The sequence below is a fragment of the Furipterus horrens genome, unplaced genomic scaffold (assembly GCF_987537825.1).
Source record: "Furipterus horrens unplaced genomic scaffold, mFurHor1.1.pri manual_scaffold_17, whole genome shotgun sequence".
Classification (NCBI taxonomy): domain Eukaryota; kingdom Metazoa; phylum Chordata; class Mammalia; order Chiroptera; family Furipteridae; genus Furipterus; species Furipterus horrens.
Genome location: NW_028327187.1, coordinates 77731134 through 77757984, shown reverse-complemented (window position 1 = coordinate 77757984; position 26851 = coordinate 77731134). Strand labels below are relative to the sequence as shown.

The 26851-nt window shown below is 37.2% G+C and overlaps 1 protein-coding gene, 1 long non-coding RNA gene and 1 pseudogene across 2 annotated transcripts; 2 read left to right on the top strand and 1 right to left on the bottom strand.

Moving 5' to 3' along the window:
- Positions 1–824: 824 nt before the first annotated feature.
- LOC149991334 (large ribosomal subunit protein eL29 pseudogene) lies at positions 825–1291 on the bottom strand (annotated as a pseudogene).
- A 2383-nt stretch (positions 1292–3674) lies between these two features.
- Positions 3675–26851, top strand: LOC149991332 (uncharacterized). The gene is made up of 2 exons (XR_016508614.1): positions 3675–3834; positions 26568–26851. It is a non-coding gene; the product is annotated as an uncharacterized LOC149991332 (long non-coding RNA).
- UBQLN2 (ubiquilin 2) lies at positions 3828–6390 on the top strand. Its single transcript, XM_090265023.1, has one exon. The coding sequence runs from the start codon at positions 3967–3969 to the stop codon at positions 5839–5841; it is 1875 nt and encodes a 624-aa protein (XP_090121149.1). The 5' UTR covers positions 3828–3966; the 3' UTR covers positions 5842–6390.

The window sequence follows — 26851 nt, the reverse complement described above, 5'->3', positions numbered from 1 at the left end:
CTTCATTTGAAACAATTTTGTTAGATTGTGTTATGATAGCTGTCATATCAGCATGCATTTAAAAAAAATCAAAATTGGTAAATTTTTGTGTAACAATTTTAATATTGATGATGGAAGAAAATACCTGTTTGTGGCATATTATGCTTTATTTCAAAAAGGTTAAAACTCAACTGAAATGCAAAAAAAAAAAAAAAAAAAAGATTTGTGCAATTATGGAGAAGGTGTGGTGACTGATCAATGTGCCAAAAGTGGTTTGTGAAGTTTCGTGCTGGAGATTTCTTGTTGGACGATGCTCCATGGTCAGGTAAGCCAGTTGAAGTTGATAGTGATCATATCTAGAGATTAATTGAGAAAAATCAACGTTATACCACACAGGAGATAGTCGACATACTCAAAATACCCCAATCAATAAAGTTATTGGTGAAAATAAAAAATGTGTATTTTACTTTACAGAAAAAACCGTATGGACTTTTGGGCCAACACAATAATAATGGTTTATCTGTAACCATTACTATTGGTTCTCCAAATAACTTTTTTTTTCTCCAAATAACTTTTTTTTATTTACTCAATAAATTTTAGTCTTTCTATCTGTTATTTATTAATGTTTGCTTTTATCATTTTGTAGTCAGCACCTGCTTCCTTCTTTCCTGTTGTCCTGTTTATTTGAAGACCTAATTCATTTATTTTCCTTTTTTTTTTTTTTTTTGACAGATCCTGCCTCCCGTTTATTTGTACAAATAGCACAGGAGGACACCAGCCATGTGCAAACAGCAGCCTAGGGATCACACCAGTCCTTCCATCTTCACATTGGCAGACAGAAGCTTCTACTCTGGAGCCTTCAAGAGTGCCTGGGAACCTTTGGGAAACTGAGTCAGACCTGCAGCCACAGCTGTAACCTGGGCCTTGGCTTGAGGCTTGGCCTTGGATTTGGGCCAGAAGAGCCTGAGACACTTGGTGAGGTGGGCACCAGCATGTTTCCCAAGCTTGCGGTGAGTGATGTAGGCAAGTTGATTGAGCTTGTGGCTGTCACCCTTTGGGATCCTGGGCTTGACCTCCTTGAGCTTTATGAGGTTTTGATAGCGTTGGCACATGCACCCATGGCCTTGGCATGGTTGGCCTGCATCTCTTTCAAGCCCTTCTTGTTTTGCTTCTTGGCAAAGCACTCATTGCTTAGGAACTTGAGGTCTACTTCCTTAATAAATTTGTATCTTTGTAATCAGCATTTCTTGATGCTGTTTTTGTGCCATTTTCAGGACTGGTTGTGCACAATGTGTTTTTTGGACTTGATCATATCTGCACTGAACATCCTGGGACTGGAAGAGCTATTCATTTTAAATTGTTTGGTATTTAAGGTCTTTGAGTATATGAATTTGATTCTGAGTTTGTTCATATAGTACCCGGTAAATCAAATATTGTTAAACTAACTGGAGCTGGATAAGAGTGCAGATCCCTGAGCGTCACCTATTTTGGTAGGTTTGTGTTAGTGCCTCAATTTGTGTATTTTTTAAACAAGATCTTCAGACCACACAGAAGGAAAATCCCATCATAGTTGTCGATATATATGTTCTCATTCTCATTATTTTTCTAAATCACTCTAATAAAAATTTGTATTTGCACTTTGTCCTCAAAGTGTGTAATTCTTTTCAAGTTTTCAAGTGGTTGAGGTTTTCATTCATGCTTTCATTATTAATATCTAAGTTTGTTCTATAAAGATCAAATAATATATTTTCTTAATTTATTTTATTTTTGAGAAAATTAAAAATCTCCCAAATACAACAGTGTTATAATAAATACTCATATCCCCACCATCTAAAGTTAACTATTGTTATTTTGTCATATTTGCTTCCATTTTAAAAATAAATTTTTACAGATTTAATTCCATCTCCTTTTACTCGCTATTCTGTGACCTGTTTCATTTCCTTGTCCTCACTGGTGCAAGTTTAGTCTTAATCAATTTAATATATTGCCAAAAGTTTCACATACATATGAATGCATCTATAAACATCACAGAGTGTTATGCTAATTAATTAGGTTTTTGAGATTTATAGGTATTAATATATTTAGATCTAGTTCATTCCTTTTATCTTCTGTATTCTATTTATCATATTAATCATACTATTTAATACTCTTATTGATAGACATCACATATTCTTATTTTTTTCCTTATCTTGATATTTATTAAGGTATTTGTGGCTTAATGACATTCAAATGCTGTTAAATGGTGGCTGGATACTGTAGGGGGAGGGGGTATTTTCTGTATAGCATAGTTAGAAATTTATATATAAATTTAAAATTATTTGTTCTGTTACTCAAGTGCTACATGTTTATTTACTTCTCCTACTTATTTGTAACTAAATCTGGTCAATATGTTACTGTCTGTCACTACTATTGAGCGTCTCAGTATCTACCTATCATCTCCCTCCAAAATGTCTTCTGATTTTTAAAAATATTATAAATGCAGTGCATACATATAAAAGCCATTTAAATTTTTAAATATAAAAAGACAATAATTATTCATAATTTCAGCACTAAGTAATACTGTTAACATACTAATATGCAGCATTCCAGATTTTTTACAAGTAAAGACAGTTTACATAAACCATTTAAAAATATCTTTAAAATAAAAACACATTTATTGTATTTTTAGTATTAAAACAGACAGGCTTGCATAATTTCTACTATACATAAATATATAAATATAGCTGAAAGTGAAAATATAATGTGATTTCCCTACAACTACTCTTTATTTCATGTATACCTTTAAAGATATTTTATATCATATAAACTAGCCAACCATTTTTTAAAACAGTGCATATTGTTTTATTGTTTGGCCATGTCATAACATAGTTGACCAATTCTGTTTGAACAGATGCTCATTACCGTTTAAAATAATTTTTAAAAAATGCTGATTGCATATATATTTATACATATATATTTTGTAATTATTTTCATAGGCGAGGTCTCTAAATGGAGCATTTCTAAAGAAAAGTGGAAATATCTAAAATGCTGATATATATTTTCATTTCAAATTTCCTTATGATTACAGTAACTTACACTTCAATTGGCATGAGAGTGCATTTTATCAACACTCAATAAGGTTTATCATTTTTCATTTTTGCCATTATGATAAGGCAGAAGTAGAATCTCATTGTTTTAATTTGTATTTTTTGATTACTGGTGAGCTTAATCATCCTTTTATATGTCAATTGGCCATTTGCACTTCTTTTGTAAAATATAAGCTTCTACCACTGTTCTCTTGTTTCCCCCTTGGGGATGTTAATGTTTTTCTTTTTGCTTTATCAGAGTTCTTTATTTTTTATTTTTGTCCTTTACTTGGGGTCGGTTTGATGCAGGCTTTCATCTTTTCATTGCTTTATGGATTTCTAATATATAAATATATATAACCCCCCCTTTGGTCTTTTAATGTCCTCTATAGAAGCTGATCCCGTTCTCTTCTCCCTTCCTCCTTTTCTCTTCTATCTTCTGTTCTCTAGTTGTTGATTTCTCTCTCTGTTTCTCTCCTTCTCCCACTCTTTTTCAGTACAGAAGTTTTTAATTTTGACCGAGTCGCAGCTATCTTTCTGGGCCTGGCGCCGCGTCAGCAGCGGGGGAGGGGTGGTGCGCGCGGCACTGGGGGAGGGGAAGGGGCGGGGTGGAACGAGGAGAGAGGCTGCGGGAGTTGCTGGGAGTGCGCGCGGTGGGATCACTCGGTGGTGGCGGTGGTGGTGGCGGTGGCGGAGGCCCAGAGACCTGAACGCTGAGATCTCGGCCTGCGGCCTACACGGAGCCGTCTCTCCACTGGAGGATCAGAAAACCGCAGTCTTCATTACAGAGGTACTGTGCTCCGCGCTCCCCGCCCGACCCGGCCCAGCCTGCTGCGGCGGCGTCTCCTTTTTCCTCCTTCCCTCGCTCTCTCTCGCCCGTCCGCCCGCGCCTTCCCTGTCTGCCTGCGTCACCGCGGCCGCCATGGCTGAGAACGGAGAGAGCAGCGGCCCCCCGCGCCCTTCCCGCGGCCCTGCTGCGGCCCAAGGCTCTGCCTCTACCGAGGCCGAGCCCAAAATCATCAAAGTCACTGTCAAGACCCCCAAAGAGAAAGAGGAGTTCGCGGTGCCCGAGAATAGCTCAGTGCAGCAGTTTAAGGAAGCGATTTCAAAACGCTTCAAATCCCAAACAGATCAGCTGGTGCTGATTTTTGCCGGAAAAATCTTAAAAGATCAAGACACCTTGATCCAGCACGGCATTCATGATGGACTGACTGTTCATCTTGTCATCAAAAGCCAGAACCGACCTCAGGGCCAGTCCACGCAGCCCAGCAGCGCCGCGGGAACTAATACTACTACCGCGTCGACTCCCAGGAGTAACTCCACACCTATTTCCACAAATAGCAACCCGTTTGGGTTGGGGAGCCTGGGAGGACTTGCAGGCCTTAGCAGCCTGGGTTTGAGCTCGACCAACTTCTCTGAGCTTCAGAACCAGATGCAGCAGCAGCTCCTGTCCAGCCCTGAGATGATGATACAAATCATGGAAAATCCCTTTGTTCAGAGCATGCTTTCGAATCCCGATCTGATGAGGCAGCTCATTATGGCCAATCCACAGATGCAACAATTGATTCAGAGAAACCCAGAAATCAGTCACCTGCTCAACAACCCAGATATAATGAGGCAGACCCTCGAAATCGCCAGGAATCCAGCCATGATGCAAGAGATGATGAGAAATCAAGACCTGGCTCTCAGCAATCTCGAAAGCATCCCAGGTGGCTATAATGCCCTACGGCGCATGTACACTGACATTCAAGAACCCATGCTGAATGCTGCACAAGAGCAATTTGGGGGTAATCCCTTTGCCTCCGTGGGGAGCAGTTCCTCCTCGGTTGAGGGTACTCAGCCTTCCCGCACTGAAAATCGAGATCCGCTACCCAATCCATGGGCACCGCCACCGGCTACTCAGAGTTCTGCATCCACCGGCACCACCACGAGCAGTGGCAGTGGGTCTAGCAGTAGCTCCAGTAGTGCTACTGGAAACACTGTGGCTGCAGCCAATTACGTTGCAAGCGTCTTCAGTACCCCAGGAATGCAGAGCTTGCTGCAACAGATAACTGAAAACCCTCAGCTCATCCAGAATATGCTGTCTGCGCCCTACATGAGAAGCATGATGCAGTCGCTGACCCAGAATCCAGATTTGGCTGCACAGATGATGCTGAATAGCCCGGTGTTTACTGCAAATCCTCAGCTGCAGGAGCAGATGCGTCCGCAGCTCCCTGCTTTTGTGCAGCAGATGCAGAATCCGGACACGCTGTCAGCTATGTCAAACCCAAGAGCGATGCAGGCTTTAATGCAGATCCAGCAGGGGCTACAGACATTAGCCACTGAAGCGCCTGGCCTCATTCCAAGCTTCACTCCAGGTGTGGGGGTGGGGGTGCTGGGAACCGCTATAGGCCCTGTAGGCCCAGTTACACCCATAGGTCCCATAGGGCCCATTGTCCCATTTACCCCCATAGGGCCCATTGGGCCCATAGGACCCACTGGCCCTGCAGGTCCCCCTGGCTCCACTGGTTCTGGCAGCACCCCTGGGCCCACCATGTCTAGCTCTGCACCCAGTGAAACCACGAGCCCAACATCAGAATCTGGACCTAACCAGCAATTCATTCAGCAAATGGTGCAGGCTCTGGCTGGAGCAAATCCTCCACAGCTGCCAAATCCAGAAGTCAGATTTCAGCAGCAACTGGAACAGCTCAACGCAATGGGGTTCTTAAACCGTGAAGCAAACTTGCAGGCTCTAATAGCAACAGGAGGCGACATCAATGCAGCCATTGAGAGGCTGCTGGGCTCTCAGCCATCATAATTCATTTCTGTACCTTGAAAAAATGTATCTTATTTTTGATAATGGCTCAAATCTTTAAACACACAAATCTTGCTTTACTTTCATTTTGATTCTTTTAAATCTGTCTAGTTAAAATTAATATGATACATTTTAAGGTAGAGTTCATACCTACCTACTTCCTTTCTCCTTCCCTCCCTCCCTCCCTCCCCTCCCTCCCTTTCCTCTTTCCTTTCCTTCCTTGTCTGTTTTGAATGGTGGAAATCAGCTGTTTTACTGAAAAGTGTTGCATGCAAACACTTCTCTTTATTCTGCATTTATTGTGGTTTTTGGAAACAAGTATCAAAACTTCACAGTTGGGTGAACAAGTTTTCTTCTACAGATGTCCAATTTGTTTGCATTTTGAACATTAGCCTATGATAGTAATTTAATGTAGAATGAAAATATTAAAACCAGAAGCAAATTATTCAAAGCGCTCTAATTTGTGGTACAATATTGCTTATTGTGACTTTGGCATGTATTTTTGCTAGCAAAATGCTGTAAGATTTATATCATTCGTTGATTTTTTTTTTTGCTATATTTGTACACAGTACAGTAAGCACAATTGGAACTGTACATCTAGAAATATTACAACAGAATTTCTGAGCAGGATATGTGTAATCAAAATGAGAAAGAATATAAGAAATATTTCTGGAGCTAGGTATGTAACAATTTTGTAGAATCTTACAGCATCTTTGATCAACTTCTCAGTGAAAATGTTGGCTAGACAAGTTCAGTTAAATATTGTAGAAATGTTTATCCTGGTATTTCTAAGTATACATTTAATTGTATAGAAAACTTACTGTGTGAAATTGTGTCAACATTTGCCGATTGACTGTATATGACCTTAATCTTTGTGCAGCCTGAAGGATCAGTGTAGTAATGCCAGGAAAGTGCTTTTTACCTAAGATTTCCTTCTCAGCTTCTCTCATAAAGAGACCTTCATAATACACATTTTGATTTATAATTGGAAATGTAACTTTCACTGAAAGTGTCATGTGATGTTTGCATTACTTTTAACTGCTATGTGTAAAGGAAACTGTATCTTTTGACTCTATCAGTTATTTCTCTTATGCACAGGGAAAAATGCATTAAAATGACTAAAAAAAAATAAAAAAATAATAAAAATTGGATAAATGTTTTCCTTTTTGCTTTCTAGCCGTAGGATACTATTTAAAAGGATTGCTCTATCCTAAGATTATATAAATCTTATCCTATTTTTCTGTAATCTTAATCGTTTTGCTAAAAGAATATTCCTTTGCTCTTTTGCAATTATTTTGATGTATAGATTTAGGATTCTAATTTTTTCTCCCCAAGAAGTTTAGCCAGCTGTTAGCCAGTAGTTATCTCTTGTGCACTCCCCATTTGAAATATCATACACACACACAGACACACTTTATTTTGTGTTTGAATTCTCTTTAGTACCACTGAACATTGTAGCCTCAGTATCCAGTTATTGAGTTAGAAATATGACTTAATAGCTATTAGGACAAGTCTTCCTATTGATCTTTTTTATTTTTATTTTTCACAATATTTTGATGATTCTGGCATATTTATTTTACCAGATGAACTTTACAGTTAATTGGGTTCTCCCCAAAGTAAACTGGGAATTTGGACTATCTTAAATTGATATGATAGTGAGAACTACAGAATTGTAATGCTTTCCAGAAAGACGATATAATGCCTCATTTTTAAAAAGTTTTTTTACATCCTTTAAGGGAGTTTTTATTTAGTAAAGTCCTGTGTAATTTATGATAAATGTATTTCTGGGTAATACAGACATACAGGATAAAATACTGCAGTTGGGACCTCTTATTCAGTTTGTTACCATGTGGTCATTTTTGTTACATAGGGTAAGTATGTACTTTCATAGAAGAATTTTAAATTGGCAATTTACTGAACTCTGTTAATTTTAGAGATAATCATTTGATGTTTTTAAGCTTTTCCTGGTAAGCAATCATATAAATAAGTTAAAATTATATGCGCTTCTTTTCAAAATTTATAACTGCATGAGTTAAACACTTCTAGAACAGTCTAAATAATAACAAGTGGCATTCTTGTCTTGTTTTTTATTTTAACTGAACTACGTTTGCTACAGCCATTCTAAATATTATTTTTGAAAAAATATTCTGCTGGGAGGTTGTCAAATAAGTTTGCAAAATATCAGTATACTATAGCCCCTCTTGAAGAATCATAATGCAGTAAATATTGACTAGTATTTTTTTAAAAGAAGTGTATTCTTCAGTTTAAAGAATAAAAACCATTTTACTTTTATTCAGCACTTCTAAAACTTTGAGTAAAGAACCACTTTTTTTCCTTTTAAACACATAACATTTAGCCTCTCAGTGTTCTTCAGAAAACCTAGTTAGGAAATGTGATTTATTATGTCAATGCTATATGATGTGGGGTGTTTGAGATAATTATAAGGACAAAGTCTGCCATAAAAATTTAAGAATTTTAATGAATGACATGGATGATTTTAATAGGGAAATAAATACTAAAATAAGCCAGTGGTGTAGAAAACAACAATAAATCAGCAGCCACAGGAAATTTGTCTGAGTCCTGGCTCAGAAGGTTTAGCAGGTAAATTTCACAGAATTCCTTAATTACTCTTGCCAAATGTTTATTTTTTGATACATTTTATTTTCTCCCTGAAAAGATTCAGATCTTTATTAATTTTACTGCATTTAAAAAATATTTTTTTTGCTTTTTAGTTTGTTTTTATAATTTTATTTACTCTTTTAAAAATCATTTTTAACTGTTCTTCCTCCATTTCTTACATAATGTAGTTTTGTCTATTATTTTGCAGGTTCTTTTTTTACGCTCTGTTTTTGTTTGGGGTTTTATTTATCTACAATACATTTACAATTTATCCATTTATTGAACATTGAATCAAGAAGGGTACATTCTGATCTACCATCTTTTTCTCTCCAGTAAAAGTAGGGCAATTCTTATATGCTTTCACTGTTTACTTGGTTTTACCCCCTCCTTAAGCTTACTGGACTGCTGGAGGGTGTAAGTTTATATTACTGGCACTGTGATCCAGCAGGATGAGGTAGTGGGGAGGGAGCTAGAGTCATGGGCAACTCCAGCAGTTCACCTTAAAATGGCTTTTCTCATTTGCTCTTTTGGCCTCTACTTCAGGTCTGTTGTGAGTATTAGATATACTCTCACCATTTGTGTGGCTGTGTGGTGGTGGTGGGATTGGATATACAACATTGAACCAAGCCTTCCTGGCTCATTAAAGAGGGTTCATACCAGGTCAAGACCACCATGTTTATTGCAAAACCACCATTAAATACACTGACTTGCCCTCTGAGAGTGATCAGGCTGCTCCAAATTCTGGTGATCTGAGGTGTCAAAATAGCAGCAAATGGAGTAATTCTAGTCAGGGCCTTGTTCAGGGATTGAGTTTAAGGTATCAGGAGAGCCATCTGGCTTGTGTCTCACATTCACTAAGACTCAAATTTAGAATTCTGACATTATCCTCAAATGAATTGATTAGCCACAGAGCCAGACTGATCTGATAGAAAGTGCTCATCCTAAAGCTTAATTTAATAATTAAAAAATTTTAAACTGTGGTAATTTTGATATCCCTAATTTGGCATTCTTTTATTTGAAAAAATATACTTGGAGGCTTAAATAAAATAGAAGTTACTCAGGATTCCCTCAACTTATGAGAGGTTCTCATCCCAGTCTTTTTCACTAATTGCTCCTACCTCTAGTCCTTGCTTTATTATATATATATATATATATATATATGATATAATATATAAAGATGTCTATAATATATATTTAAATATGTGTGTGTGTGTGTGTATAAAATATCTTTGACAAACAGCAGTTTTTTTGGAGAGTATTATGCTAAGTGAAATAAGCCTGTCAGAGAAAGACAAATACCATATGATTTCACTTCTATGTAGAATATAAGGAACAAAATAGAAACAGACTCAGATATGGAAAATAGACAGCTGTCAGAGGGGAGGGAGTTGGGGAGCTGGGTGAAAAAGGTGAAGGGATTAAGGAAAAAAAAAAAACCCTCATAGACACAGTCCTTGCTTTTTAAATGCTAGACAGTATTAGAGGTTTTCTGCCAGGATTTTCTTGATTTGTCAGTACAACGCAGTACTTCAGATTGGTGATATGCTTCAGTATGGCCCCATCAACATCATGTTTTACAAAAGCCTTGAGGGTTCTGACGACCTCATTGTTTGTATAGGTGTTGCTTTTTGTGTGTGTGTGTTTCCCTGTGATCATTTCTGTTGGTTTGTTGGAGAAAGGGAAGAACTGGGGACTTGTTCTAATGCTACCTTTTTCCCAGAAGTCTGTTAGGAGACCTAGAGGGAAAGCAATTTTTAAAAAATAGAAAGGAGAAGCATGATTTGGAAGACATCAGACTGAAGCCATCCCCCAAAGCAACTTCATCAGATGGTGTACACTTACCTAGTCTTTAGATACTTTAATGATAGGTAAAACCCCTTTTGGCAAAAGCTGCTCTACACTGACAAACTTAAAAGTTTGGGTAAAACACCCTCAAATAAGGAGTTGATTGTCCTGACATACACTGGTAACATTACTTATCAAATGGGTGTGTATTGAGGCATCTGAATGTAGATTTGGGTTCGCTAAGACAGTACTTTCAAAATCCAACTTCAGAACTTTTTGGCCCAATGTTTAGGTGAACAAATTTAAGGTAATTTCAAGAAAGTTCCTATAATTCATTATTAAAAGAATTGCTGATGAGCATGAAAGAAAGTAAATGATGATTACTTGGCCCTAACATGGATTTCATAAGATTGTCTGTTAGATTGGGATAACAGTAATAGCTAATGTATTCATGGTTATGTTCAACTTTCATACCAACCCTGTAAAATAGTACTATTGTTATCTTCCCCAGTTTACATGTAAGGAAATATGCTAAAAGAGATTTAGTAATTTTCCAGGGTCACACTGCTATTAAGCAACAAAGTCAAAATTTGAACTTCTGACATTCCAGAGTGTGCACTTAGAAACAGTTCACTATTCTGCTTCCCCTTAAGTCTGTTAAATGATACTAGTCTGTCATAGAGGTTTAATAATAAAGTATATACTAGCTGGCCTCCTGGGTGCTGTTGGGGAGACACATTTGCTTTTGTTAAGTAAATACATTGTTGCTGCTATTTACCCCGAGACAGGTCATATAAAAATGCATATGTTAGAATCAGTTCTGATAATCAATAACTGCAATTTGGGTTTTGCCTTTCTGACTTTTAAGTTGTGGCTAATATTTGAAATTGCCCTTCAATACATCTGTTCACAGTGGCCTAATACGTATGGTATGTCTCCAAATTGGCAGTCACATGGGCCACTTGTGCTTCAGCTGCTCTGCAGGATGGCTGCCTGTTTGTTGAGCTGCCTCACAGAGACCTCAGAAGGCAATAAACATTGTGTACTTCACAACGGCATTTGGCAGCTTCTCAAAAGGTCCTTGAGAATAAAACGGAGTAATACGAGCTAGATGGTAATAACAGGACAGTAGATGGATTAGTAATTTGAATTGATAGCGTTCAATGTTGTGTCAGTTCTATCCCATCAAAGTTATTTATTTTTCTATGACTAGCATGAAAACAAAATACTTTGCCCATCCCATTGCAAATAGTATAGTGTTAGAAGGTAGAATAAATGCACTGGATGTCACTAGGCTAAAGGAATAAAAAAGCCAAATCTAGCAGGATTAAATGGAATAAGATCAATTGTGAAGTCCCACACTTGTTTCAAAAATTCAGATACCAAAGGTAAGTGGTTATGTGGCTTAAAATAGCATATGTAAAGAAGATCCAGTCGTTTTGATTTAACTTTAACATGAGCCAAACATATGAATTTACAATACACGTGCATGTAATGAAATCTTAGGTTCCATTAATAGAGGCATGGTGTCCAGAACAAGGAAATTCTTCATAAAGTCTTATTTTGTACTTGATAATTTATGTTGGGAGATTTTTATCATTTCAGAGTGCCACAATCAATATGGACACAAGAAACCTGGGAAGTGACCAAGATGGTGACTCATTTACAAATAAACACAGAAAAATTATGAAAAGGATCAAGAATGCTCTAGTCTAAAGACTGGGGGTTGTGGATGTTTTCAAATAATTAAAGGCCTTGTCAAATAGAAGAAAGATAATATTTACTTGGGTAGCTCGAGAGGGCAGATTGGTTCAGATTTTACGAGGAATCAGAATTTTGGCTTACTGTTAGGAACTTCCTAGCAAATTGACTACCCTCCTCACTGGAACTGTTTAAAGAGAAGCACATTTGGCAGAAATATTTAAGAATGGTTTTATGCATCAGGTAGAATTTTGAATTAGAAGACCTTCAAAAGCTAATAATTTTCCAATAAACTTTGCTACTTCTCACTGAAGTTGCATGGTCTGGGATTAAAGTTGTTCCAGAATGAAGTCACGTTAAAGACTTGTATCTTCCATTTCCTAGTTTAATAAACAACAACTCAGAAGTCGACTGCACACCTTTGTTGACATAAAATCTGGGTACATTCAATATTCCTTTTATTTCTTGATGCTACAGATGGGAAAGACCAAACTACAAGATCTTAAACTGACTGTCACAGGGTCCTAAGAGCTTGGGGAGAGGAAACAGGGGATGCCTGAGGTCAAAGTACTCTGGTTTGGGGTTTAAGGTAACAGGACTACTCTGACCTCCTGTTTCTCTTGATAATATTTTCCTACCCTCTGTCATTCACAGTGGTGGTTAAAGTGGTGGAAGGAAGCTGAAACTCAGAGTGAAATGTAAGATATGATGGCAAAATATATGTATATGGTAAGGCAAAATTAGTTTTACAGTTGTGAGTACGCCAGACAGTTTATTGTTGTTTTATTATTTATTAATTATTGTATTATTTTCCATAGGAACAACTGTAAACCTACTTTGCATCACCGTGTGTGTGTGTGTGTGTGTGTGTGTGTGTGTATTTAATATAGATAATATCAGGTCTGTCCAGAAAAAGTCCAGCCATTGTTCATATAAAGAGACTGTTTGTGCAACATCAATGTAACTTGGCAGCCAAGGAGGGTGGACTGGAATGCACATGCATGAACAATGACTACTTCACTGTACTAGTCAGTGGGGGCAGTAGACGCCATTGAGTGAGCAGGTGTACTGTGCGGCTGTTGCATTCAAAGTGACTGAGTGAGTAGAGCAACAAATCTGCATCAGATTTTGCGTTAAGCTTGAACAATCCTCCATGATAACTATTCGGATGATTCAGAAGGCTGCAGCTATGGACAACTGGTGATTGGCAACTTCATCTTTACAATGGACCTGCTCATGGATCACTTCTCACTACAGCCTTTTTGGTGACACATCAAATCACCCAGGTGATTCAACCCCACCTAGGGCCCAGATTTGGCACACTGCGACTTCTAGTTTTTCCAAAAACCAAAATCACCTTTGAAAGGGAAGAGATTTCAGACTGTCAGTGAGATTCAGGAAAATATGACAAGGCAGCTGAGGGCGATTGGAAGAACTGTATGAGGTCCCAAGGTGCCTACTTTGAAGGGAACTGAGGCATCATTGTCCTATGTAGTGTTTCTTGTATGTAGTATCTTCTTCAATAAATGTCTATTTTTCATGTTACAGGCCTGGATTCATTCTGGACAGACCTTGTAATTTATATATGTTTATTATATATCCCATTTTGCTACTATGGTATTTTTACATTGATAAAGGGTATATATATTTATGTATATAAATTTTTCAAAGACAGAAAAAAATATTTACTTTTTATCATTTAATAATGTTTTTATCTGTTCCTTTTATCAGCTCTCCTGGCTGCTCATTTCCTGCTGTGGACAAGAGGGGCGGGGTGGAGACAGGAGGCTGGATGACAGGAGGTAGAGTTCAGACAAGCTTTGCTCATGACCTCGTTCCTAAAAGGCCATGGACCAGTACCAGTCTGTGGCCCAGGGGTTAGGGGCTCCTTCTCTAGTGTGCCTTTTTATTTCATTACTGTGTTCTTCAGTTTTGATTGCCTTTTCTTTATTTCCTTTCTCTTCATTGAGGTACTCACTGAGTTCTTCTATTCTCCCAAGTTCATTGAGCATCTTTGTAATCATTACTTTTAACTCTTAGCAGATTGCTTATCTTCATTTTGATTATTTTTTCCCTGTTCTTTTTTGTACCACATTGCTCTGTCTCTTCATTTTGCTTATCTCTCTGCATTTGTTTCTATGTATTAGGTAGATTAATAGGTCTCCTGGTCCTGAAAGAGTGGCTTTATGTAGAAGGTGCCCTGTGGGGCCAAGTAGTGCAATCCTCCCTGTTCACTAGAGCCAAGTGCTTCAGGGGTATATTCCATGCAGGTTGCCTGTTGTAGTTCAGCTGTGATTGCTGCAGGCCACTGGCTGTGAGGACCTGCCGTGACTGCTTTGAATGATCTGATGTGTGTGGACAGGCCCCCAGGGGCAAGATCTGCGGTGGAGGGACTTCAGAGACAGCCAAGGCTGCCCACTGGATGTTTTATGCTGGAGATGCTTGGGAGGGACTCCCATACTGGCCAAGGATGCCCACCATGTCTAACATCTTGAAAGGGGATCTGGGGCAGTCTATTGCTGGCCAACATGCGTGCTGGTATTGGAGCCATGTGGCAAGGGCTCTGAGGCAGAATGAGCCTGACCTCCAAGTGTGCTAGGGTTGATGCTGCTTGCGTGGGACTCTGACCTGGGCAGGCAGAATGGGTGGGATGGGACCTCAAGGGAATACCAGAACAGGATGCACAGTAATAGCCAGGTTGATGGAGAGTGTGAGAAGTGATGCCCCCTGTAATGGGTCAGCTAGGTGGAAGAAGAGTAAAATAAAAGGAACAATCAATAGCACTTGCCCCTAGTCCCATCCCCAGAGAAAGTCCCCACTTATTCCTGCCCCTCTGGCACTCACCCTAATGGTAATGTAATTTTTAACTTTTGACCCAGGTATTTTTCAAACTGGTCATTTGCATTAGAATTTGGAGCTAGTGAGTTTGTGTGGGTGCCCTTTAATGGTGGAGCCTCACTTTCCTATAGCCCTCAGGTCTCTCAGATGTAAGCCTCACTGATTTTCAAAGTTTGATGTTATGCAAGCTCTTCTTCCCAGTGCAGGCACCCCATGTTGGGAAGGCTGTTGTGGGGCTCAGAATACTTGGTCCCGAGGGGAACCACTTCAGTTGTGATATCCTTGCCACACCAGGGGTGTGGGTTGTGACTGGATCATGTCTTTGCCTCCCCTACTCATCTTAATGTGACTTTTAAAAAATATTAGTTGTAGAAAATCTGTTCAGCTAGTCTTCAGATTGTTCTCAGTGATGGCTGTTTTATATTTAGTTGTAGTTTGGTTGTGTCTGTGGGAGGAGGTAAGCTCAGGATCTTCCTACTCTGCCATCTTGATCCTGCAGCCTTCTAATCACCACATTAAAGGCCCTGTTTCCTAATACAGTCATATACTGAGGTATTGAGTATTAGGACTTCAACATATGAATTTTGCAAACAAACAGTTCAGCCCATGAGAATGATTTACAAGTGTTTTTCCCATTTTGTAGATTGTCTTTATACTTTTGTCATAGTGTCATTTGATGTACGAAAGATTTCATTTCCATAAAGTTCCAATCATCTATTTTTCTTTTATTGCTTGGCTTTTGATATCATCTCTAAAACTTCATCATAAATCCAAACTCATGAAAATTTATCCCCTGTTTTGTTCTGAGAGATTTATAGTTCTCATGTTTAGTCCATTGACTCATTTTGATTTATATTTTGTAGGTAGTTTGATGTAATGGCCTAACTTTATTCTTTTATATGTAAACTTGTTCCTGTATCATTTATGGAAGAGATCATTCTTTCCTGATCAAGTGGTCTTGCCGCTCTCATCAAAAATCAATTGAGCACAACATATATGGGTTTATTAATAAATTCTCTGTTCTATTCCATTGGTTCGTATGTATATTCTTATGTCAGAACCATGCTGTTCTGATTACTGTAGGTTTGCAGTAAGTTATTTTTTAAATTTTTGATAATGCTGTTATTTTTAATTGTTAACAAAAAAGTTTCTTCTCATTTATAAGTGAGTACAGTACTCTCATTAGTCCATTTTTTATCAGATTGTTTTATTGTTGAGTTGTAGGTATTCTTTATATAGTCGGAATATTAATCCCTTGTCAGATACATGATTAGCTAATAGTTTTCCATTCCATAGGTTGCCTTTTCACTTTGTTGATAGTGTACTGTTGCACAAAAGATTATTAAATTTTGCCCTGACTAGTGTGGCTCAGTGAACTGTGCTGGCCTGTGAACCAAAGGGTCACCGATTCGATTCCCAGTCAGGGCACATGCCTGGGTTGTGGGCCAGGTCCCTGGTTGTGGGTGTGCAGAAGGCAACCACACATTGATATTTCTCTCCCTCTATTTCTCCCTCCCTTACCCTCCCTCTATAAATAAATAAAATCTTTAAAAAAAGGTTATTAAATTTTCAAGTCCAATTTATCTTTTCTGTTTCATACATTTTTGTTATATCCAATAAATCATTGCCATGTTCAGTATTGTGAAGCTTTTTTACTATGTTTTCTTCTTGGACTTTTATAGTTACGGATCTTATGTTAAAGTCTTTTATCTATTTTGAGTGAATTTTTTCATATGGTGTAAGGTAAGGTACAAAAAAAATTTTTTTTTGCATTTTGAATATTTAGTTTTCCCGACAGCATGTGTTGAAGAGACTATGTTTTCCCCTTCAAATGGTCATGGAACCCATGTTGGAATTATGAGTAATATCTATTTTTGTCCTTTTTATTATGTTGGTCTCTATATGAATGTTTTATGGCAGTACCACACTTTTTTTTTATTACAGTAGCTTTTTAGTAAGTTTTAAAATTAAGATGTGTTAGACCTCCAATTTCGTAATTTTTCAAGATTGTTCTGGCTACTTGGAGTCCCTTGAGTTTCCATATAAATTTTAGGATGGGTTTTTCTATTTCTGCAAGTGTTATTGGGATTTTAATAGGTATTACATTAAATTTGTAGATCACTATGGCTAGTATTGACATCTTAACAATACTAAACATTCTAATCCATAAGCATGGAAGATTTTCCATTTGTTCATGTCTTCTTTAATTTTTCAAGCAATGTTTTGTACTTTACATTGTACAAGTCTTGCACCTCCTTAGTTAACTTTATTCTTAAGTATTTTATTCTTTTTTTGATATGCTTGTAACAAGAATTTTCTTAATTTTATTTTTGGATAGTTCCTTGCTAGTATATAACAATACAACTGAATTTTGAGTATACATCTTGTATCCTGCAACTTTTCTTAGTTCATTTATTCATGATAATAGTGTTTTGTGCATTATTCAGGTTTCTCTATGTTAAATCTTGTATTCATTGAATAGAGAGTTTTACTTCTTCCTTTTGAATTTGGAAGTTTTATTTCTTTTACTTGTCTAATTGCTTTGTTTAGGTTTTCCATTATTTGTAATAGAAGTAAAGAAATCAGGCATCCTTATTTTGTTTATGATTTAGGGGGGAATTGCAGGTTTTCACATTGACTATGATGTTACTTGTGGGTTTTCAAAAAGTTATTTTATGTTGAAGAAGTTTCCTTCTATATCTATTTTGCATTTTTTAAATACTTTTAAAATTTACTTATTTTTAATTGGATTTATTGGGGTGACATTGGTTCACAAAACCATACGGGTTTCAAGTCTACAACTCAATAAAAATTATTTGCAAACTACACTGTGCATCCATAACCCCAAGCAAAATCTCTCACTGTCATAACCACCCCCACACTTTGCCCACCTCCACCTACCCCCTCACTCTTCTTTCACTCTAGCTATCACCACACTGTTGTTTGTGTCTATGTGTTTATATATATATTTATATATATATATATATATATATATTTCTTTTTGCTTAATCCTTTCACCTTCTTTCCTCTGGCTCCCCAATCCTCTTCCCCTCTGACATCTTTCAGTCTTGCATGTATCCATGCCTCTACTTCTATTTTGTTCATCAGTTTACTGTGTTCATTACATTTCACATAAAAGTGATATTATATGGAATTAGTGTTTCTCTGATTGACTTGTTTCATTTAGCATAATAATCTCCAAGTCCATTCATGCTTTTGCAAAAAGTAAGATTTAATTCTTTTTTATGATTGAATAGTATTCCATTGTGTAAATGTACCACAACTTTTTTATCTACTCATCTACTGATGGGTACTTGGGCTGTTTCCAAACCTTGGCTACTGTAAATAATGCTGCTGTGAACACAGGGGTGCATAAGTTTTTTCAAACCAATGTTTTGGGTTCCTTCGGATATTCTTTTGAGCTACTGTTTCAGGTTTTTTGGATATATTCCCCAAAGTGGAATATCTGAGTCATAAGGCAGTTCCATTTTTAATTTTCTGAGGTATCTCCATACTGCTTTCCATAGTGGCTAAACCAATCTGCATTCCCATTAACAGTGCACAAGGGTTCCCTTTTCTCCACATCCTTGCCAGAACTTGTTTGTTGATTTATTGATGCTAGCCATTCTGACAGGTATCAGGTGGTATCTCATTGTGGTTTTAATTTGCATCTCTCTGTGATGTTGGTCATTTTTTCATATGCTTCTTGGCCATCTATATGCTCTCTTTGCAGAAGTGTCTATTTAGCTCCTTTGTCCATTTCTTAATTGGGTTGTTTGTCTTCTTGCTATTGAATTGTATTAGTTCTTTATATATTTTGAAAATTAACCCTTTATCAGATATAGCATTGGCAAATATGTTCTACCATTCAGTGGGATCCATTTTCATTTTGTTAATTTTCTTTTTGCTGTGCAAAACTTTTACTTTGATGTAGTCCTAGTTGTTTCCTTTTTCCTTTTTTTCCCTTGCATGTTATTATAATGACAGAGCCTTAAATTTTATCAAATGCTTATTTTGCAACAATTGAGATGGCCATTTTTTCCCATTATTGATTTACTACTGTTGTTCGTTACATTAATTTATTTTGTATTTAAACCATCATTGCATTCTGTGAGAAGTAACCCCAGTGGGTGTTGATCTGCAATAATTTTGATATAATGCTGAATTTGGCGTGATAGTATCTTGTTGGTTAACTGCATTAATATTCATAAGGTGTATTGCTCTGTAAGTCTTTTTTTCTTCTGCTTTTTTTTTGGTTTTGTTATCAAAGTAATGCTGGCCTCATAGAATGAGTTAGGAAGACTTCCTTTCTCTTCTATTTTTTAGAAGAATTTAAAGAGAAAGAATGAATGTAAATTATTTAATTTTTTTGGTAGTTTATATGTGAAACCATTGGTCTCTGAGCTTTTCTTTGTTTGGAGGTTTTTGATTAATGACTCAATCTTTTGTTAGAGGTTTGTTCACAGTTCCTTTTTCTTAAGTCAATTGTGGTAATTTTTGTGTTTTAAGAAATTTGTTCATCTATGTTATTTAATATATTGGTGTATAATTTTTATCGTGTTTTTCATAAACTTTATTTCTTTAAGGAGTATAGTAATGTTCCTACATTAATTTCTGATTTTAGTAATTTGAGTTTTCTCTGTTCTTTTCTTGGTCAAAATAGCTAGATTTTATCAATTTTTTTTGACCTTTTGAAAAACCAAGTGTTAGTTTTGTTGTTTCTGTCTACTGTTTTTCTAAAATTCATTTCATTTATTTCCACGCTAATTATTTTTATTCTGATAATTTTGGTTTAAGCTTGCTATTTTTCTAGTTTTTTAAGGTGTAACTCAGGTTATTCACTTGGAACACGTCTTCTTTTTCAACGTGGGAATTACAGCTGTAAATTTTCCTCTCAGCACTGGTTTTTCTGCATTCCAGAAATTTTTATTTTGTTACTTCATTTTCATTCAACTTAAAGTATTTCAAATTACTCTGTTGATTTTTTCCTTAATCCATTGGTTGTTCAGAGTATTTTCTTCTGTTAAAGATTTCTAGTCTCATTCCATTGGAGTCAGAAAAGGTACATTGTATAAATCAATTTTTAAAAACCTTATGAAGACCCTTTGTGGCAGAACATTCTTGGAGAATGTTTCATGTTCACTTGAAAAAAAAACCTGTTTTCCACTGTAGTTGAGTGTAATGTTCATTAGGCTTGGGTGGTTTGTGATGTTAAGTCCTCTATTTCCTTAATGATCACCTGTCTAGTTGTTTTATCCATTATTATAAATGGGTTATTTATGTCTCCAACTATTATTTTAGAATAGCTAGTTCTACCTTCAATTCTGTCATTATATGTTTTATATAACTTGGGTTTCTGATATTTGCTGTAATATATAGTTCTAATTGTTATATATTTTCGGTAAGTTGACACTTTTTTTTAAATGAAATTGGTGGTGTTGATAATTCTTTATTTTATTTTATTAGAGAGATGGGAAAGGAGAAAGAGAGGGAGAGAAACATCACTGTGTGGTTGCCTCTCACTCATGCTCCCTACTGGGGACCTGACGTGCAACCTAGTAATGTGCCCTGACTGGGAATCGAACCAGCAACACTTGGCTTGCAGGCCGACGCTCAATCCACTGAGCCACAGCAGCCAGGGCTTGACCCTTTAATTAATATAAAATGTACTTTGCCTCTTGTGACAACTTTTTACTCATAGTCCATTTTTTATAATATTAGTATACACTTTTGAACTTCTTGTACTTACTATCTATATGGACTATATTTTTCTACTCTTTTGCTTTTAACCTTGTTGTGTCTTTAAATTTAAAGTGAGTCTCTTTTAGACCTAACCAGTGTGGCTTAGTTGGTTGGACATCATCCTGCAAAGCAAAAGGTTGGCTGTTCAATTTCTGGTCAAGGCACATGCCTGGGTTGCGGGTTTGGTCCAGGAAGGGGTGCATGTGAGAGGCAACCAATCGATGTTTCTCTCTCACATAAATGTTTCTTTCCTTCTCTTTCTCTCTGTAAAAATAAATAAATAAAACCTTCAAAAAAATAAAGTGAGTCTTGTAGATAACATATAGTTTAATCATATTTTTCTAATTCCACTTGGCTAATCAATGGAGTGGATGGTATAGTCCATTTATATTTACTGTAATTCCTGACAACTAAAAAATGCCATTTGCTATTTGTTTTCTTTATGCCTCAGGTTTTTTCACCCTTATTTCCTCAATTTCTACTTTTTATTGTAATTAGTTGAATTTTTGTGCTGATGCTCTTAAATTTTTTTCTCATTCCCTTATCTATATTTTTAGATATATTCCTTGTGATTACCATGAAGATTACACATGCTAAAGTTATAACTGTCTAATTTCAATTGATAACAACTCAACTTCAATTAAATAATTATTTAAAAACCCATCCTCTTACTTCTGTTAGTGATGTCATAAATTACAGCTCTATATTGGCTTGCAAAATAACATCGATCTGTAATTAATTTTTATGCATTTGTCTTTTAAATCTTGTGAAAAAAATGAAGTTACAGATCAAGATTTAATACTTGCTTATATATTTGCTCATTTACTTACCTTTACTAAACATCTTTTTTTTTCTTTTTAATGTGTTTTATTGATTATAATATTACATTTGTGCTAATTTCCCTTCCCTCTGCTCCCCTCCACCCGGTGGCCCCCCTCCCTCCAGTTGTCCCCCCCTTTTAGATCATGTCCATTAGTTGTGCATACAGTTCTTCTCAACCTCTCTCTGTCTATTCCATTCCCTCCTACCATGATCCTTAATTCCTATATCATCTCCCTCCCTCTCCCCATTCCCCCTCCCTGTTGACCTCCCCCCAATATGTTCCCCGTACCTATAGTTCTTTTTCCACTCTCGTTGCCTGTTTAGTTTGCCTTTGTTTCAATTCCCTAGCTTCTGTTGTTTCTTGTGATGCAGTTTTCATTTTAAATTTCATTGTCTTGATCCTCCTTTTTCTAAACCAGTCCCTTTAACATCTCATATAACAGTGGTTTGGATCTAATGAACTCTTTCAGTTTTATTTTGTCCTGGAAACACTTTCTCTGTCCTTCTATTCTGAATGACAATTTCGCTGGATAGAGTATTCGTGGTTGTAGGTTTTGGATTTTCATTACTTTGAATATTTCTTGCCAGTCCCTTCTTGCCTGCAGGGTCTCCCTTGAGAAGTCAGCTGATAGTCTAATTGGGACCCCTTTGTACATAATTCTTTTCTTCTCTCTTGCTGCTTTTAAGATTCTCTCTTTATCTTTAACTTTTGACATTTTGATTATAATGTGTCTTGGAGTGGTTCTCCCTGGGTCCAGTTGTTTTGGAATTCTCTGTGCTTCCTGGACCTGTAAGTCTATTTCCTTCCCCAAGTCTGGGAAGTTCTCCTTTATTATATTTTCACTCAATTTTTCAAGTTCTAGTTCATCTTCCTCGCTCTCTGGCAAACCAATGATTCTTATGTTGGGCCTTTTATAGCTGTCCCAGAGGTTTCTGATCCTCTCATCGTTGCTTCCCATTTCCTCTCGCTGCATTGGTTGACTGCTTGTTCCTTCTCCATATTCCAGTTTGTTGAAATGAACTCTGGATTTTTTTTCCTCACCATCTGTCTCGTATGTGGTTTTGTTCCTTTCGTTATGAGTGTTTTTCGCTTCTTTCTCATCTTTTTCCAGATCTTTTGTGAATTCTGTAAGCCACCTGATAACAATGGCCCAGAACTGAGCATCTGACAGGTTTCTTATCTGTTCATCTGTCAGGTTCTCCATCTGTTGCCTGGTGAGCTGTGCCACCGGGATTTCTATAGTTGTCTGCCTCATTTTGACAGATGCGTTTTGTTTTCTTGGGCCGGCTGTAGGGGGCAGTGTCTGTGTACTCGTAATGACCCAGCGACCGGCGCCGTTCGGCAGCCTTTCTTGTTGTGCTGTGGTGCTTTGTCGTCGCAACCCAGCGACCGGCGCCTGTCCGCGACCTATTTCGCAGCCCTGTGGCGCTTTCTTTGGGGGCGGGGGTCCAAGATGGATTCACACAGTTATTCCGCTAGGAGACCGGGATCCGTCCTCCCGCCCCCCTGGGCCTCACTGTTCAAGGCGATGTGGTGGCTGCTTTCCCCAGCGTTGGGGTCGCAAGCTGCCAGGGGTTCGACTTCAGCCGGGGTTGTTCTCCCCGCCGCTGTCCCAGGTGCGACCGCAAACAGCACCGCCCCCTTTCGCTCCCCTTACCTGCCCAAAGGGCGCCGCTGGTTTATAACTTCATATGTTGGGCTTCCGTGTAGTTTTATTTTCTGGAATTTCTAGTTATCCTTTGTTTTGAAGTAGTTGTATTCCTCTCTAGTTGTAGAGGGAGACCTAGCGCGTCCGTCTAAGCCTCCATCTTGGCCGGAAGTCCCTCAATTGTTTTTCCCTTTACTAAACATCTTTATACAGCATTGAATCACTGTCTAGCATTCTTTTATTTCTATCTGAATTAACTCCTTTAGCATTTCTTATAGAGCAACCCTTGTTGTAATTAAATCGCTTAAGTATTGATTTTCTGAGAATGTCTTAATTTTGTCAGATATAGGGTTAACAGATTAAAAGTTTTGTTTTTGTTTTCTTTTTCTAAACTTTTTTGTTGTTCTATTAGTGTTGTCCTAATTTTTCCCTCACTGCTCACTGCTAACCTGCCCACCCTCACTCCCACAGTCAATCGCCACCCTGTTGACCATGTCCATGGGTCCTTTATACATGTTCCTTGACTAGATCCTTCCCCTTCTTTTCCCCATTACCCCCCTCGCCCCACCTCTCTGGTCACTATCAATCTGTTCTTTGTTTCCATGCCTCTGGTTCTATTTTGCTCATTTGTTTCTTTTTTTATTAGGTTCCACTTATAGGTGAGATCATATGGTATGTGTCTTTCACCACCTTGCTTATTTCACTTAGGATAATACTCTCCAGTTCGATCCATGCTGTTGTGAAAAGTCGGAGTTCCTTCTTCCTTTCTTCTGTATAGTATTCCATTGTGTAAAGGTACCACTGTTTTTTGATCCACTCCTTTACTGATTGGCACTTAGACTGTTTCCAGCACTTGGCTATTGTAAATAACACTGCTATAAACATTGGGGTACATAGGTTCTTTTGAATTGGTGTTTCAGGATTCTTGGGCTATAATCCCAGCAGTGGGGGTCACTGGACCAAAAGACAGTTCCATTTTTACTTTTTTGATGAAATTCCATACTATTTTCTTTTAAAATTTGTTCTATTACAGTTCTCACAATATTTCCTCCATTGCTCTCCACTGCCCCGCTTACCCCCCACTCCCACAGTCCATTCCCACCCTGTTGTCCATGATCATGAGTGATATATATGTGTTCCTTGACTAGACCCTTCCCTTTCTTTTCCCCCATCTACCCCAACACCCACCCCTCTGGTCACTCAGTCTGTTCCTTGTTTCCACGCCTCTGGTTCTATTTTGCTCATTTGTTTGTTCATTAGGTTCCTCTTATAGGTGAGATCATATGGTATTTGTCTTTCACTGCCTGGCTTATTTACGTAGCATAATACTGTCCAGTTCCATCCATTCTGTCACAAAAGGTAAGAGTTCCTTCTTTCTTTCTGCTGCGTAATATTACATTGTGTAAATATACCACAGTTTTTTGATCCACTCATTTACTGATGGGCAATTAGGCTGTTTCCAGGACTTGTTTATTGTAAATAATGCTGCTATGAACATAGGTGTGCATAGGTTCTTTAGAATTGGTGTTTCAGGATTCTTCAAGGATATTCCCAGCAGTGGAATCACTGGGTCAAAAGGAAGTTTCATTTTTAGTTTTCTCAGGAAATTCCGTATTGTTTTCCACAGTGGCTGCACCAGTCTGCATTCCCACCAGCAGTGCACTAGGGTTCCCGTTTCTCCACATCCTCGCCAGCACTTGTTCTTTGTTGATCTGTTGATGATGGCCATTCTGATGGGTGTAAAGTGGTATCTCATTGTAGTTTTTATTTACATCTCTCTGATGGCTAGTGATGTTCAGCATCCTTCCATATGCCTGTGGACCCTTTGTATGTCCTCTTTGGAGAAGTGTTTGTTCAGATCCTTTGCCCATTTTAAAATTGGATTGTCTGTCTTCTTGGTGTTGAGTCATATAAGTTTTTTTGTATATTTTAGAGATCAAACCCTTATCCGAGGTGTCACTGGTAATTATGTTTTCCCATATGGTTGGTTCCCTTTTCATTTTGCTGATATTTTTTAGCCATGCAGAAGCTTTTTAATTTGATGTAGTCTCATTCATTTATTTTTATTTATTTCCCTTGCCCTGGGAGATATATCAGGACAAGTATTGCTGTTTGAGATATCTGAAATATTCCTGCCTATGTTTTCCCCTAGGACTTTTATGGTGTCACAGCTTACATTTAAGTCTTTTATCCATCTTGAGTTTATTCTGGTGTACGGTTTAAGCTGGTGGTCTAGTTTGATTTTTTTTTTTTTTTTGCATGTACCTGTCCAGATCTCCTAACACCATTTATTGAAGAGGCTATTTTACTCCATTTTATGCTCCTGCCCCCTTTGTCAAATATTAATTGACTGTAGATGCTTGGGTTTATTTCTCAGTACTTTAAATATATCATCTTGTTGCCTTCTGACCTCCAATATTTCTGATGATAAGTCAGCTTATAATTTTACCAAGGATTTCCTGTAAATGACAATTTGCTTATTTTGTGCTGCTCTCAAGAAGCTCTTTGTTTTTCAATTATTAGATTTTAATATTTCAGTTTGTATCTTTGGTTTTATCTTACTTGGAGTTCATTGAGCTTTTTGGATTTATATATTCATGTATTTCATCCAATCTGGAATGTTTTCAGCCAACATAAATTGACCTAATTTTTCTGCCATTTTCTCTCTTACCGTTTTGGAATTCATAGTTCATATTACAGGTCCATTTGTTCATGTGCCATAAATCCCCTAGTTTCTGTTTACTTTCCTTCAACTTTAATTTCTTCCTGCTCCTTAGACTTGATAGTTTGTTGATTTATCTGCCAATTTATTGATTCTTTCTGCTGCCTGCTCAAATCAGAAAGAACCTCTCTAGTGAAATTTTTATTTTAGTTTTTGTACTTTTCAGCTTGATCATTTTTGTTTGATTCTTTATACAATTTTCATCTCTTTGTTTATATTTTTGTATTCAAATGTCATTTTTTCTGATTTCTTTGGTTATTTGTCCATTTTTTTCCATCGCTTTTGAGCATATTTAAGACAGTTTTAAAAATTTTTTTTCAACTAAGTCCAATGGCTGGACTTCCTCAGGGAAGTGTCCTGTCTCATTCCTTTGGACAACTTGGGTTTTTTTTTTTTTTTCTTTCAGTTTTTTGGTATGTCTTTTGATGTTTTGTGTAAAAACCAGACATTTGGTTATTATAAATTGGTAACTATTAATCAGATTCTTCCCATTTCCGTGATTTTCTGGTTATTTGATTGATTGATTAATAGAATGATGATTGCTGTAGTAGTCTGTTTTGAGATCTTTTAAAACTATTTTGCAAAAATTATTTCTTTTTATTATTAAATTATTTTTATTGATTTTAGAGAGGAAAGGGGAGAGAGAAACATCAGCCTGCTGCCATATTTATTTATGCATTCATTGGTTGATTACTGTATGTGTCCCAACACGAAATTGAACCCACAACCCTGGTGCATAAGGACAACACTCCTACCAATTGAGCTAGCCAGCCAAGGTGAACTACTTTAAACAGATAGAATGAGTATGTGTTATGTAAGGTCATCTAATAAATTTTTTTTCTGAATTGCAGGATTAGTCTTGATCTGATGATTGGCAAACCTCGGGACAACAAGCAGGTAGGGGTGTTTGAACCAACCGTAGTCAAAGTCAAGAGTTTGAAATTTGCAACAGAAGCTGCAATTACCATTCTTCGAATTGATGATCTTATTAAATTACATCCAGAAAGCAAAGATGATACGAAGATGCTGTTCACTCAGGAGACCTTGATGACTGACCTGACTTCTCTTATTTATAACATTTAATATGTCACTGACTTTTCTCTCATGTATTGCACATTAAAATACAAGCTGTCAA

Coding starts and splice junctions, on each gene's coding strand:
- UBQLN2 (XM_090265023.1), top strand. CDS start 3,967: ATGGCTGAGAACGGAGAGAGCAGCGGCCCCCCGCGCCCTTCCCGCGGC.